General features: G+C 46.8%; 6 protein-coding genes across 6 annotated transcripts; 2 read left to right on the top strand and 4 right to left on the bottom strand.

Annotated features, from left to right (window-relative positions):
* Positions 1-110: 110 nt before the first annotated feature.
* N7533_006563 (non-ribosomal peptide synthetase) lies at positions 111-2,618 on the bottom strand (the record flags this gene model as incomplete). The annotated part of the gene is made up of 1 exon (XM_057103213.1): positions 111-2,618. The coding sequence occupies one exon, from the start codon at positions 2,616-2,618 to the stop codon at positions 111-113; it is 2,508 nt and encodes an 835-aa protein (XP_056958170.1).
* Positions 2,619-4,408: 1,790 nt separating this feature from the next.
* On the top strand, positions 4,409-5,730 carry N7533_006562 (NmrA/HSCARG family protein; the record flags this gene model as incomplete). Its single annotated transcript, XM_057103212.1, has 5 exons — positions 4,409-4,523; positions 4,572-4,777; positions 4,857-5,001; positions 5,079-5,411; positions 5,471-5,730. Coding segments are annotated over 5 exons (1,059 nt in total), but the record flags the coding sequence as incomplete, so codon positions are not given.
* Positions 5,731-6,199: 469 nt separating this feature from the next.
* On the bottom strand, positions 6,200-7,627 carry N7533_006561 (Winged helix-turn-helix transcription repressor DNA-binding; the record flags this gene model as incomplete). Its single annotated transcript, XM_057103211.1, has 4 exons — positions 6,200-7,010; positions 7,075-7,204; positions 7,271-7,388; positions 7,463-7,627. The coding sequence occupies 4 exons, from the start codon at positions 7,625-7,627 to the stop codon at positions 6,200-6,202; spliced, it is 1,224 nt and encodes a 407-aa protein (XP_056958168.1).
* A 975-nt stretch (positions 7,628-8,602) lies between these two features.
* Positions 8,603-10,356, top strand: N7533_006560 (cytochrome P450; the record flags this gene model as incomplete). The annotated part of the gene is made up of 4 exons (XM_057103210.1): positions 8,603-8,674; positions 8,734-9,222; positions 9,293-9,904; positions 10,165-10,356. The coding sequence occupies 4 exons, from the start codon at positions 8,603-8,605 to the stop codon at positions 10,354-10,356; spliced, it is 1,365 nt and encodes a 454-aa protein (XP_056958167.1).
* Positions 10,357-11,070: 714 nt separating this feature from the next.
* Positions 11,071-12,678, bottom strand: N7533_006559 (FAD-dependent oxidoreductase; the record flags this gene model as incomplete). The annotated part of the gene is made up of 4 exons (XM_057103209.1): positions 11,071-11,380; positions 11,453-11,796; positions 11,865-12,454; positions 12,510-12,678. 4 exons carry the CDS (start codon positions 12,676-12,678, stop codon positions 11,071-11,073), a joined length of 1,413 nt encoding a protein of 470 aa, XP_056958166.1.
* Positions 12,679-13,965: 1,287 nt separating this feature from the next.
* Positions 13,966-15,348, bottom strand: N7533_006558 (Cytochrome P450 E-class group I; the record flags this gene model as incomplete). The annotated part of the gene is made up of 7 exons (XM_057103208.1): positions 13,966-14,088; positions 14,154-14,471; positions 14,537-14,628; positions 14,706-14,820; positions 14,881-15,142; positions 15,197-15,260; positions 15,333-15,348. The coding sequence occupies 7 exons, from the start codon at positions 15,346-15,348 to the stop codon at positions 13,966-13,968; spliced, it is 990 nt and encodes a 329-aa protein (XP_056958165.1).
* Between the last annotated feature and the right edge of the window lie 33 nt (positions 15,349-15,381).

Raw genomic sequence — 15,381 nt, 5'->3', positions numbered from 1 at the left:
GGGAAGTTGTTGTTTCTCGCATTTGAATTCTTCCCGCCAAGTCCCATAATTTCAGATCGTGTTGCATGAGATCCAAGGTGTTTAGAGACTTTCCAGCCCTTCGCGCGTGACTAACCAGTCTCAACGCGGCCAATGAATCTCCCCCCCAGGTGCACAAAGGTACTGTCCATATCTAAATCTGTCATGTCGAGTCCCAATGTCTCTTGGACCAGAGACGCCACTTGATGCTCGGCTGCGGACAGCGCAGTTCGCTTGGGTCTCCCATTCGCCCTGGACTTAAGGAGTTTGGTAAACTCGAAATTGTTTAGCCCGGTGAGAATACTGGCGAGCTGTTTTTTATTGACTTTTCCAGTAGCTGTCTTGGGTAAAAGTGGGAGCTCAACCATAATGGCAGGGATCATGTACCGCGGCAGAAGGTGCCTCATTTCATCTCGAATCGCATCCTCTCTACTGTAACGCTTCATCTCTGCATGCGAATCCGTTTTGCACAATAATTTCACTCTCGGTTTTTTGGCAGTTGTCCTCTCCGCGAAGAACGCGACGACTTTCTCTTGCCGGTGGGCGCCCGGCAACATCAGAACATCCACTGAGATATCCAAGTTCGTCTCCAATTCTCGCAGGGTGAATTCAATGTTTTCGATATCTATCCGTTGACCATTGACTTTTCGAACGTTGTCCCTTCGTCCTAAATATCGCATCGAGCCGTCCGGATTGTATTGAACCAGGTCGCTGGTTCTGAAGAATGCACCGCGAAGTGGAATGTCAAAGGTAGACCTCCAGGTGGGAGCTGAAACAAAGACTTGTTCGGTTTTCTCTGGCTCGTTCAAGTATCCGTGAGCAACGATTGGTCCTTCCACGAGAAGTTCGCCTATTCCTCCAATTGGGGTCAGGATGTTCATGTTATGGGGGCTCACAATCCACCCAATACACCCAACAGGCCGGCCTATTGTTCCATCCACCCAGCATCGTGGGTTCATTCGAGTTGCCACACAGATACTCACTTCAGCCGGCCCAAAGCCGTTGTATAACCTATCACCCCATGATTGGACCAGGTCATTACCCACCGCTTCGCCCCCGACAACAATGGTTTCCATCGTCGGAAGGTCGGAGGGAGTGAAGTTTCTGAGCATTGTGGGCGTAATAAACGCCCATGTCGGTTGGTATTTCGAGATGAAAGACGGGAGGCTATGCAATCTTTCCTCCTCTGACGGGGTATATACTGTCCCTCCTCGCACCAGTGCATGGAAAATCTCATAGATGGCCATATCAAATGAATATGACGAGAACTGGAGGGTCTTTGGTGGACCATCAATACCCGTGGCATGCCCGTGGTGGTGCATCGTCGTGCTGATAGCTCGGTGGCTTAAAAGAACTCCCTTGGGTTGACCTGTACTTCCAGACGTGAACAGAACGCAGGCAATATCTTCTTCATTGCCTTTCGGGGGCTGCCAGCTCGTTGATGGCTGGGGCAATGATTTCAATGTTTTCTCTGAAATAATCAGGCCATCAACATCTTTCAACTGCGCCAATCGGTCGTATTCGCTCTCCGAAGTCAGCACCACCGCGGAACCGGTCTGTTCTATCACTTTGGCAATATAGGAAGTTGGATGGCTCACACATGTCGATGTGCTTGCCGCGCCAGCTTTCATGACGGCCAATATGCCGACGATAGCCCAGACAGACTTTTCAAATAAGATGGGGACAATTGCTCCCCTGCCGATCCCACGATCGACCAGAGTCGCAGCGAGAATATAAGAGAGCTCATCCAATTCGGCATATGTTAAGCATCCCTCAGTGCTGACAGCCGCATTCTGGGTGGGGATTTCACGAGCTTTTGCTTGGAAGGACTCATGCAGCAGGCATTGCGATCTCATAATATCATTCGAGTTCCAATTTATCAGAACGGCCTTGTCTTGGCCGCTAATCACATCGATATCTCCGAGGGATTTGGTTTCATCTTGCTGCATGAGTTGTTTTAAAATCCCTTGGTATTGATCTAAAAACCGCCGTGCCTGTTCATCAATACATTTCATAGCGTCATAGTACACATGGGCGTCTATGGGTGTATCGGTTTGCAGCCAGCATACCAATTGTAGGGCTTCATTCGAACGGAGTAGGAAGTCGGCACGTTCCTCCGGTGGAAAATCGTGGCAGTTCATAATTTTCAGTGTCACACGGGAGGCTACTTCGTTATCCTCTGTCTGGGCTTCTGACTCAACGGGGAGACTGGACCCTCTGAGAAATTCTGCCGTCTCCTTCACGGCTGAATCTATTGAAGATGCTGGCCGTACTTTGAATGGGATATGCCGCACGCAGTCTCTGTTCCCATGAACCGAGAGAAGGAAAGATTCAGATACGTTGTATTCTTTGAGGAGGATAGCCCATGCCAGAACCAAAAACGAAGTTGTTTGTTTCGAGTGTTCTCCTCCATGGATATCTAGCACAGACTGAATGTGTCGAATATCGCTGTAGTCCTGTCTTCCCTGACCGGTCAAGTCCTTTGATTGCGGGAATGAGCAATCTCCCGAGACTTGCAGTCCGGTTCCTGCCTGGTTCTTCGCGATAGGCCCCGAGGAGGGGTCGATGAGACCCTCGGGATCTTGCTGTATCCCAACCATTCTCAAATGCGAAGGTCAAAAAAGGATAATTCAGAGTTACTTGAAGTTGAGATGTAAAAAGTTAGAATTTATTGATATTCAAGCTATTGTTAAAACTGAACAGCTTTAGGCTTCAACCTGGCTTCCCTAAAACTGTCATCAAGAGTAGCTATTCGCCAAGCCTCTTTGCAATAAGCTACGATACTGCACTATTGAAATGATGGCGGTCCCTTGCAGTGCAGTCCCTTACAGTGCAGTCCCTTACAGTGCTGTACCTGACAAACATTTCAAGTGGCGCTTTCTCTGAAAAAAAGAAGCCATTTATGCTCTGCTAATCATCAGCATGAAAAGAAAAGACCAATTCTGACGTCGTACCATGTGATAGACCAATGCTGACGTCGTACCATGCGATGAAAAGTGATGCGGAAATCGTACGGACGACCCTCTATCTAATCGTAGATCATGTAGCTCTGGATCATGCATGGTCACACAGCGGATCACTTACCTGATCTATGGGCTACATCAACAATGCAATTGACCAGGGATCAACAATGCAATTGACTAGGTCGTGATAGGGACAAACGGCTCCCCGAGGAAAGCTTACGGGCCAATTAATACCCACAATGTCATCTTTACCCTCTTTAGCAAGTGTTGAGAAAATGCATAACTCCGTATCTTGTTTTTTGAGTCGAATACATTTCTAGATATTGGTGCATGGCATATTATGTAGTCTTGTGCAATATATCATGCATTCATGCCCAGGTGGCTTGAACATAACAAATATATCACTTTAATTCGAAACGCTTGAAATTCATATACACTACCATGATCTTTCAGTAATAGGAACCAATTTGAGCGGTGATTGGAATATATAGCTATAATTCATTGCATTCAACTACTGGTTCTCTCAGAGACATTTATCAATTACATTTCAAGAAATACGACGAGTAAACCCTAAAGCGATGATTAAAATCCTATGCTAAAATAGTTTCCATTGTATTCAGGAATTATAAAAAGCCAAAACACATGCAATCACCCTTTTGAACGAGAGGCCCATACCGCGGAAAAAAAAAAGAGTTCCAATTCCCAGCATTTAGTGCGGTGTGACAGTAGAGGTAATCAAGGGTTTCTTCAAATCCTTTCAGCTGCGCCACTAAGTCCAGCGTGGATACTTCCCGCCAGATCAGGATCTAGTATCCGCCGTAGATTGGGGGCACGGAACATGGCGTTCGATTTCGTGCTGAAGATGGCCATGAGACAGACCGCCGTTTTGCTTTTTGATGCCGCGACTAGCATGTGTAACGACGCATGTAGGCATGTGGATACCATACTTGATCCGAGCTCGATGCGCTAGCGGATATTGTCTCCGCAACTGCACGTTGCCATGGATCGTCAAAGTCTTGAGTTACACAGACTTTGATGGTGGCCCTAATGAATGCAATACATCTGTCATCACCTGTAGCGGGATCACATACAATTACCACCGAAGATGCGGTATCTGACTGATTCAAAGCGCAGACATACTTTGGCGTGGATCACATATTTCGCTAGCTTGGTGTAACCTTTTGAGCACTCTGCAGAGAATGGCTGCGAGGCTCGCTACTTCATGTGCCTCATCAGCTGGATCTAACGATTTGGTTTTTTTGCTTGCTCATACCTGTGACATACATGTCATAGCCTGTAGGGCTTTCCTTTCCGGAGGAGGAATCCTGGCCTCGACCCAGCTGGATCCCAGTTGCTAACATCTGTGGAATTACAAAAGCACCGGCACTGCACTCAAGACCCGTGACTTACACTGATTGAGAAAAGCCCCATATTTCTTTGGTTTTTCTGTTGAGGCTACCTTGTTCATTCTTTTTCCTCCAGTAGTTAGGGTAGTTAGGACAATGAAGCAGACCAGAGCAATCGCGGTCATTGGTGCGACTGGTGAGTCGGCTGTTCCTGACATCCGTATCAGATTCTCACACTACATAGGTACCCAGGGAGGTTCTGTCGCCCACTCACTTTTGGATAACAAGGCCTTCGAAGTGCGATGTATTACGAGAAACGCGTCGTCGCCCCGAGCAAAGGCTCTCGCGTCCCTCGGGGCTCAAGTAATCCAGGCTGACACCACACAACGCTCAGAGCTGGAGAATGCATTCTCAGGTTGCTGGGGTCTCTTTGTAAACTACAGTGTCTATGTAAGTTCGACTGTGACCCATTATCTCGGCCTTGATAAATTGCAATTGCGCTAACCCCGTCTTGTCTCCCACTACCCAGGGTGCCGATATCGAGGAAGCAGAACGTCTGGGGAAGAATATATTCATTGCAGCGGCCGCAGCGGGGATCAAACAGGTTGTCTTTAGTTCCGAGCCTCATCCTGAGCGGCTCACAAATAGAAAAGTACCTCTCGATTACTTGGATGGTAAGCAATGCTGACTTCTCCTGACCTCTGGTTCATCCTCTACCTTGCTGACCCCGTCCCCTCATCTTTTCTCTCAGTCAAAGCCCGAGTTTATGAATGGGTCTATCGCAATCTGATATTCGACAGTTTTACTCCCATCATGCCTGGCTGGTTCATGGAGAATATGCAAGACCCCCTTATGCAAACGCTGTTGGGAGGATTCCCTTGCAACATGGACAAGGATGGATACTTGACATGCCGCGCACCTTTATGGGGTGGAATTGAAGATGTGCCCTGGGTCAATATAACTGATGACTTTGGAGACATGGTTCATGGCATATTTCTCGATCCGATTCGATGGAATCACAGGCCGGTTCAAGCGGTGGCCGACCCAATGTCGTTTGGAGAGATGACTCGAATCTTTTCACTTGGTAAGTCACATAAATCAGACGAGACTAAGGGACCATGAGCTCACCTCACACTCATTAAGTCACGGGAAAAAAGGCACGATACACTTCATGTGAATTGTCTGAGGTTAGGTTCGGGGTAACATATGACAACCTGAAGAATGCGGATCACAGCGCCTTGTTTAGATACTCGCAGTTACGGGATGGCGAGTATTATGGTAATGGCCTTACTGAGACCCGAACCTCTAGCCAGCTCAAGAAAGCTGCTTTCAAAGCCAAAGGAGGAAAAGGGCGAGAAACCCTTTTGACGCTGCGGGAATATTTTGAGCAAGAATTCTCCTGAGTGATTGACTCATTCGTTGATGTATCGCGCAATTATTGCTAGTCGTACTCATTCTCCATAGACGAGACACATACAGTAGAATCAACAAATAGAACCCATTATCCCAAGTTTACTATCTAAAGCCATGCAAAGCATGATTGTATGTATTGTAATTCAAGAGAATGTTGGGACCGAACGGAAAGTCTTGTCATTATATGTAGACATGCCAGCTCTTAACACAATACGAGGAAGCACCGGGCCTAACATATGGCTGTCTAATCGCTTTTGAGGCATACCAACGTTCTTTAGGAAATTTTGAACTCTATTAGAGTGTGAACCAATTTAATTGACACATTTCAAGTCCTACTACGTATTTGATGTGTTTGCTAAGTACATATGTAAAAGCGTGAATTCTACGATCTTCGGCCCGAGGCACCCATCATGGATATGTCTTTCATTGCAGGCTGTCGACTGGGAAAGAATTCAAGTTTCAAGTTTTGAGCACAACTTCAAGCAGTGACGCCCAACGGCCACCATTTTTAACAGGTGATTCCCAAAGCTTTACCAGCTGCAAGTTGGCCGAATGCAACAGTGCTTGCCATCCTGACTTGGATCGCTCTGGGGCGGAAAAGAGAGTCATCATAGCCCAGTCATCACGAGTCTGTTCCGTTGACAGATCGAGAGGGTCATCGGAGAGAACCCAGTCGTAGATGAGTAGAAGAGAATCTGGACCCATGGCTATACGGATATTGTGCAGGATCTGAAGAGCTTTATCATCAGGCCAATTGTGCAGTACCTTGCCCAAAAAGTAAACATGGGCGTTTTCGACCGGCTGCTTATCAAAAAAGCTATACTCCATGCGTTTCATGAGGCTTTTTGCTCCGGCTTCCCAGTCAGCGTCATGGCTGTTCACATAATTTGGGCCATCTTGGACAATGAATTGACAGGGGAGGTGAGAAAATCGACTCATGACTGCCTTAGCCTCGTGGCCATGACCTCCTCCCACGTCGACGAACGTCAAAGCCTTTTTGTCTTTCTGAGATCTCTCATAGAGTTCCTGTAACTTTGGCTCAATTGGAAACCACAGAGCCCACTCCGCGGGAGTGCCTTCACCCGCAGTAGCCTCCATGAAACGGTTAAATGCACCCTGCAGCTGAGGCTGAGACGGGAGCCAGTCGAAAAAGGACAGTGACGTCCCAAACGTGTGCTGGAAAACGCCACGATTGAAATTTGCTGGGTTATTGTACCCGCCGTCTTCGAAGAACGCGATAGTATTTGCCGACATTTTGAGTGCCAGATCCCTAAAATACAGTGAGATTTTTGTGACACAGAAAACCAAAGCCAACTAAGATATACATGACTCACACTGTCAATAGAATACCATCACGAACCATCCCACCGTCCGCGAGAGACTTGCTGTATTGGTTTAATTTGTACATTCCCTCTTCGGTGGCGTCGAGAAGGCCCAAGCTAGCCAATGCTCTCAGGGTGCGTGCTAGATCTCATTTCAGTCATTTTTCTCATCCAACGCTCGGGAAAAGCAAGAGTCGCCCAGGCTTACAGGCTAACGCATAATCGCACCCGCTCAAACCCATGACCTCGCTAGGCCCAAAGATAGATTGAGGTTGGTCAAAAACTCGCAATTGGATGCCCATTCTGGCAATAATCAAGTCTTGGATCTAGTCAAGTTAGAATGAAATGAGAGGTACCTCGTCATCTAGACTCCAGTGGTCAATACGGAAAGAGAACGCACCTGGAAAGCCTGCTTTAAGAGCCTGTCGGTGGGGCTCTCCAAGTCTTTGGCCAGCGAGACGCAGGCTTGACGAAGCTGGGCGACATCTTTGTTCTCAGTGTTACTAGGATCCATGATAATCTCCCTAGCCTCATTGATCGAGGCAATCAGGTGTGGAAGCATCATAGCTATGGGAATGGCCAGCAACCGGGGTCCGAGAATGAGTTCAAGATTGAACTAATGCGAGAACAAAGTTTGGAATTGGGAAAGTAGATTGGTATAAGGAGTCCTCATTTAAACTACAATTCCTGGTCAGTAATATAGATAAAACGAGTCCAATTGGATTTATGCAAGCCGTGCTTGCCGCGTTGTATTTCGCTTACAAGGATAAATCAATATATGCCGTTGTCTTAGAGTCTTTTACTAAATGGGCCTGAAATATTCTGTGTACTGAATTGTAATGAAGCGTACTGAAACAAAAGCATAGTGAGATGTCCGAGGCCATGATTTACGGGCCTATTTCTACTTAAATATACTCCCTACCCACCTCCATTTTGGTATGAATTTTACACAATACGCTTTTAATGACCATTGGTAATAATTCCACCTATCCACATCTACACTCATTGACCGTGTGTATTCGACCACGGTAGATATGCACTATTCGGAGAGAAACGTAAGTATTGTTTACGTCGTAAATAGAAACTGAATTGTTAATGAAATTTTGGTTTTCATTGGCCCCAAAAGTACCGTGTAACGAGTGTTGATGTGTACCGTATGGATCATGGGACATGTGTGGGGAGTTGCTTCAAAGCAATGCTAGGGGGAGACGTCGTGCATATGCATCCGCAGGAAAATAGTTGATGTACGCAATAAATCGGCGTGAATGCCAAAATTTTGTGTACTTCGACCCACCCGTGAACTTGCTTCTTTAGGGCCCAGTGGTAGCGCTGTGTGACGTACCTGCGTAGATGATCACGCAAGGGTGCTAAACGACGGTGAGAAGGAATCTAAAAATGATCTAATTTGTGGCAGAAGGTCGACAACTGTAATTGACAGATCCAACATACATGGAGTCCTACACCATACTGTGTATATTTGATCACTATTCCACTTCCCTCTCTCACGAAAAGTGTGCGCAAGTACCGACATATCACAAGAATGCTGAATAGTGTCTTGGACCTAGTTGGAAGTTATGATGCCTTTCCCACCGCTGTCGCAGTTGGTTTTACAGTAAGCCCACGCTTGATCCACTATAACGATTCTCAGCATACTAAAAGAACGCCTCTTAGACAGCCATAGGGTTGTCATGTGTTTGGTTGTTGCTTAACACATATTTTCATCCCCTAGCGAGCTACCCAGGGCCGAAGGTTGCATGCTTCACTCGGCTCTGGTATGCATTTCATCTAATTCGGGGTACATTGCTTGAAGAGCTCCTGAAATTACATGAAAAATACGGATATGTGGTTCGTGTTGCGCCAGATGAGCTGTCGTATATCTGCCCAGAAGCATGGAATGACATATATGAAAGCAAAGTTCAGCCGGAGATGACTAGGGACCCTCGATTCTTTCAGGATGCCGGTGGGCAAGGACAATCATTACTGACTGTCACTCATGATCATCATCGTACGATGCGCAAGAAACTCGCACATGGGTTCTCAACCAAGTCTCTTCGGGATATGGAATCCCTCCGATTATCCTATGCGGATCTCTTCATACAACGACTTTCTGAAAACGCTGAGGATGATGGAAGTGTGTTGGATCTCGTCAAATGGTACACAGTATGTCTAGTGGCTTTTTGAATTGACGGGGAAGCTTTACTTTCAAGTATTAATAACTGACAATTTTCAGTTCTTCTCCTATGACATTCAGAGTGATTTGGCGTTCGGGAAGAGCTTAGATTGCCTTAAGACGTCAAGCTTTCACGAATGGGTCCAGTTTTTGAAGGAATTTGACAAAGTCGACCCCATCTTCAGAGCGCTAGCATACTTTCCGTGGGCGGCGAGACTCATGAATTATCTGACACCGCGATATTTGCTGGAAATGAACGTCAAGCTCACAGCAATATCGACTGAAAAGGTCAAGGATCGAATGACGAGACCGGCCGGACGGTCAGACTTCCTGGAGCACGTCATTCAAACTACAGATTGCATGAGTGAGGCTGATATTTGTGCGAATGCCGTGGCTCTGATAGGAGCCGGAAGTGACACAACAGCGACTTTGCTCAGTGGCACGACCTATTTCCTGCTTCAGCACCCTGAAGTCCTCACCAAACTATCCCTGCAACTCCGTCAAAGCTTTCAGTCTGAGAGTGAGATAGACCAGGCCTCCGTAGACAGCAATGGGCTTCTTTTGGCCTGTGTCATGGAGACGCTACGTATATATCCCCCAGCTGCCGTAGGCTTTACTCGGGTGGTACCCAAACCGGGCGCAACAATAGCTGGGAGGTTTGTACCTGAAGGGGTGAGTCAAACCAATTGCACCTTGATGCATCTCACACGACATATTGCTAATCAAGCGGTTGTTCATTAGACCACAGTTTGTATACCGCAATATGTAGCCAATCATTCAGCAATGAACTTTTCAAGGCCTGATGAGTTCTGTCCCACACGGTGGCTTGAATCAAAGGACTTTGAGCAAGACAACAAAAGTGTCTTTCGACCATTCGCCTGCGGTCCTTATAGATGTCTTGGAGAGAAGTACCTTGAACCCGTTCCAGCTAGTATATTTCAATGCTAACTTTCCACAGATTGGCACTTTCTAATGTCTCTCTCATTCTGGCGAGGGTGTTGTGGAGATTTGACCTTTCATTAGAGCCTGACTGCGAGGGCTGGGAACGACAAGCTGTGAATATCACGTATATTAAAAAGCCCCTCCGTGTTTGTATCAAAGAGCGGGCCGATTTATCAAAATAGGTCAGGTTTTCATTCATCGGTCGGGCCTCATTTTTCTTTTATTGGTACACATGGTGCTGAGGTCGATGAGGTGGATATCCCAAATTTGACGCCAACCCCAGGCTTATCCTTCATTAGTCGTGCGCATGGAGCCATGTAATGATAAATTTGCTTAAATCATCTTTCTTGCTCTCCTAAACACATTAGCAAACATGTCGTAACGCACGTTGCAGCTTATTACGATGTAACTGGGAAGTTTGCTGACTTCTATATATCACACTTTCTCAAGAACGATCAATGTAGAGCACAATATCTGGGGGAAAGATAAGCAGCAAATAGCAACGCAATCTGTTTTGTTTTGAATATCGAAGAGCCCGAGAAAAAGAAGGGAGAAGGAGGAGGGGAGAGCTAGCTAGAGTCTTGGAGACGTTTGTAATCACCCGATCTCCAACAGAAAGTTATTCCTGCACAAATTGAGCCAGACGGTAAACCAAAATAAAGTGAGAGGTACAAAGAGACGATCAGACAGAATGTAAACTCATGGCCCAATTTGAGACTAGCAGAACTAAACGACACAATCTCAAGAAAGTTGATTGATAGATGAAGATAATTACCCGATGGAGCTAGATATTTGTTTGAACCAGGCAAGTTTGAACACCGATTCAAAGGTATAAATAGCACGCACTTTTCCTATCATGTCTGATTCTCAGCAGTTCAAACAGTGCCAGCCGACTTCTACTGTACAGGTAGAGGGCCGCGGGTTACAGGAGGTACTTTCACAGTGGACTTGCCTTCCTCCTCCACGATTCCGTATCGGCCATCGCTTGGAATATTGGCCGGCACATACGTGCTATTCGTGGCCACAGCGTCGGCGGCCTTGTTAAACTCTTCGTATGTGGATGTCTGGCAGTCGTGATCAAAGATCCACATTGCACGGGCTATTAGCGTAGGTAGTTTGTCCTGCTGTTTGGCATCCCAGTTTGCCCCATGTAGAGACTCTAACATTTTCGCACTTCCCTCCCCGATGAAGCTGATCCGTTGGTATCTATAGGGTCATTAGCGAATTTTGCCTTCCGCGAACGTCACGAAAAGAACTGGGGTAATATTGTCCGCTTACCTTAGCTTTTCCATCACCGAAAGAGCGAGTGGAATTCGATCCTTGCCGGCTAATTCTAGACATATGGCGACCACCGCACCGTCTTCAATACTCTGACTGGCACCCTGACCCGAGGTGGGAATGAAAGCATGTGCGGCGTCCCCGATGACCATCATTCGACCCTTTTCTGACACCCATCCAGATAGAGGATCAACCGCCATGACCAGATGATCATAGCACGTCATATTCGGTGTGTTTTTGATCACTGCCGCGACTTTGTCTCTTGCGGGCCAATTTTCAATCAAGGCCAACGCCTTCGTCACATCAGATGGCTGGAGCCATGATTTAGACACACCGTCAGAGCTCTACGGAGAACGAGGAAGATTCCCGAGTCAGTGTCCTGAATGATTGCTGTACAGGAATTAATACGTACACGATGCAAACAGCCCCAATACACGTCTTTGCCGTGTCTGCCAGTGCCCATGATGACTGCAATATCCTTACCAATGAAGTGGTTCAACTGATCGGCCTTCTCTGTGCCTTCTAGAATCCACTGCGCATCTGGATGATCGTTCAAAACCTCAGCAGGATAGCCCGCGCGATATGTGGCAGCGCCACTCTTGGTGAGTGGTCTAGTGTCCCTGGTGATAATCGGACGCGCTTTGCTGTGAATGCCATCACTGGCAATGACACAATCTGCCGAGAGCCGTTCGCCATCTGCTATGACGCCCGCCTGGTGATCGTCTTCCCAGTAACTAGATACTGATACTCCGAATCGAAGATCGATGCCCAAACTTTTTCCGTACTCGTACAGAGTGCAAACTGTCGTTGACCGGTTCAGTACCAGACCTTCGCCTTCTCTATAACCGTTCATATCCTTTCGAAGCTTGACATTGGCTGCTTCATCCCAGACAGTAATTTTATCAACGTCGCAACGGACAGAGTCGAGGTACGTAGAAACGGATCCGCCGTCCCACTTCTGGATTACGATGGCCCCGTTGCTAGAGATGCTGAAGATATCACCTGCTTTTTGTCAGATCTTTGTCCATGCAGTTTCTCGGAAGCTAAATTGACTTACCCAGATGTGTTGGTTTCGGGGTTTTCTCCAAACCGATAACACTGTGACCTTTGCGGTAACATTCAATCGCAGCGGTCAATCCGGCAAGACCCAACCCCACGATTATTACCTTGATACCGGATGAATTAGGCGGCGCAGTGCCATTTGGGCCAGAATGGGTGACAGTCATGATAACAGGTCACACGTCACTAATTTCACTGACAAAAATTGCAGAGGTGGGTGTGTCTGGGTTATTATGGGCTTTGGCCTTGGTTTGCGGTCAGTAGAGCCAGTTAACCTTGAATTGCTGGGAGAGATCCGGTCGATGCAAAAGAGGGCAGATCGGACTAAAGTATTCAGCTTATGATCAGCATTCGTTGGTAATCCGACCATCTTGTCTAGGTATCACAGAATCCACTCGGCTGCAGTGTCTGCGCCATCTATCTATCTGCTGGCACTCGTATTAGTCCAAATTCCTCACCGCTACTCTTAAGAACATATATATCATTCCTTAGCATCTCACTAGCGTCATTCTGCAAGTTGTACACTAATGTATTTCGTCCACGATAAAGTGATGATAAATCCAGATCGTCAAGAAGCAAGGATGTAGCAAAGGTTGAATGCACCACGATGTTTAGTACCTGGCATTATTGGATGTCCCAGGAGGAACTTGGACATAATAAACGCGGAAGACTATGAAGTTGAGTCTTGGAACTATCGGAAATAGTTTGAGGCGATTTACACATTATGATATCTGAGTGGAACCATGGGAATAAACAATAAGATAGCCTAACTGCTAATATTGTGGGCAAACGTCCAGACGAGCCTGCGATTAAATACAGACCGGATATACAGCATAGCTTCAATGGACTGACTTCCTCAGCATCCAGACATTTACACTTTGATGGCATGATACACTCCTGGAGATCGAAGACTGATGACTCTCGAGGGTGAACTACTATTTAACCAAAATTTGCCCCCGGTGCGTGGATGTCCGCCGGACTATTCATTCCCAGCGATCTTTCGTCACCTTTATTTTGAGACTAGATTTAGCGCGGGCAACAATACGGTCAGCCCATTGGATCCCTTTTTGGGACTGGTCGTTGTCCACCAATTGAAGTTCGAAATGACTGAATATAAAGGCGAGGACGGCGTACAGCTCCATGTAGGCGACACTTCATGCCCAACCACTATCAGCATTATTCTTCTCCAATGTACTGCTGAATTAGATCGCTGTTCAACATACCTCATCCCAATACAACGACGCGAACCCTTTCCAAAAGGGACACTGTACCTTTCAAGCTGCTCCCCCCCCCACGTATCCAACGATCGGGGTCGAATTTGTGTGGCTCAGGAAAGATAGACGGATCCATATGAACGACAGGATGGCTGGTGGAAACGCTGGTCTAAATAATCCTTTGTTAGTGAGAATATCCTAGCCCAACTGATCAGGGATACGATTGTCAAAGTAGACTTTTTATAGGCTTACTCCTCCAGGTAGAAAGAATGATCCAACTTGAACTCCCTCCTTCGGCACCACACGGGGAAGATAGCCAGGCACCGGGTCGGCCATCCTCATTGTTTCTCGGATGACCGCTCCCTAGACAGATAACATAAGTGACGTTATCCAGATATAGCGGAACAAAGTCTCCGAAAGTTTCATACCAGATACGGCAGATTTTGAATCGCCTTTGGATCGAAGTCATCACGTATCGCCACCTTGGCTTCATCTAGTTCCGATTGGATCTTGACTAAAACAGATGGCGAGCTCAGAATGTTAAAGGTAGCCCAGGATAGAGTGTAAGCAGTGGTGTGAATTCCTGCAGTCATGAAGTTGAATGCACCATCGAACACATCCGCCACGTTTTGTATGGTGTCTTTGCGACTGTCAATTTCCAAATACAGATCGAAATATGACTTCCTGGAAGGGGTATTGCCAGATTGCTTTCTGTGTTGTGCCTCCTCCAGCCGGTCCTTACAGAACTGCGCAGTTCAATATCAGCATTGCCCCTCCGAGGATTAATTCCGACCTTGGCAATTAGCCTCACCTTTTTGAAGCTAACAATTTCCGGGCTTAGCTTATTACCTATAGAAGAAGGGAGAGCTTTCATGACTGTTTTTATGCCAGGAAACTCCATCACTGCTCAAGTTAGATTGGGTAATCTTGGAATGAACTAGACGAATGGGCAGGGTGAGAGGAGCAATTGATTGACATACTCAGCCAGGTAAGAGACCCCAGATTGTCGACCTCGTTCAACAGAGGGTGTCCCTCATCGCCGGATTCGATGAAATTGTAGCTATCCGCGAACATGAGCTCACAGACTACATCGCCCTTTAGTCCGGAGTTAGCATCACTCATATTTCATATTAAACCTAGGTGCCCGTGTCTTACGATGAGCTCGCTGTAGATATTTTGTATGTTGACTGATTTGCCTTTCACCGCTGCCTTTTGGAGATAACCGGCTGTTTTGATCAAGGTCTCCAGGAGTCGAGGTTTCAAAGCAACCGTTGTTTGAGCGGAGAATAGCGAGCTCAAGTAAGAGCGATGCTTTCGGTGCTCGGCTGGATCTGTAAGAGAGGCCAATGCCCCGTCGGCGCCCAAGGAACTATAGAACTCGGGTTCTTTGTAATAAGGGGCTCCTGTACGAAATACACTGTTGCGTGGGTGTCAGTATTCAGCTACTCATAGATGGATAGATGATTCGTACGTCTCATAAAATTTCACATCATTGACATGAACTCGGTTGGGAGACACGCGAATTACGGGTGATTCTGTGATCTCATGTCAGGTTTTATATTGCGACCTCAGGCTGGGACAATGACAGGGAAGTCAAGTAATATTACCATATTTGCTATGCATTTCAGCGAAGCGTCTGCTGTATGTGCCATCTTG

This window comes from Penicillium manginii, assembly GCF_028828005.1.
Source record: "Penicillium manginii strain IBT 31320 chromosome Unknown utg000005l:1.0-5665137.0:1.0-5668048.0, whole genome shotgun sequence".
NCBI classification, from domain to species: domain Eukaryota; kingdom Fungi; phylum Ascomycota; class Eurotiomycetes; order Eurotiales; family Aspergillaceae; genus Penicillium; species Penicillium manginii.
The sequence above is the reverse complement of the archived record's forward strand: the minus strand, read 5'-3'. Positions and strand labels throughout refer to the sequence as shown.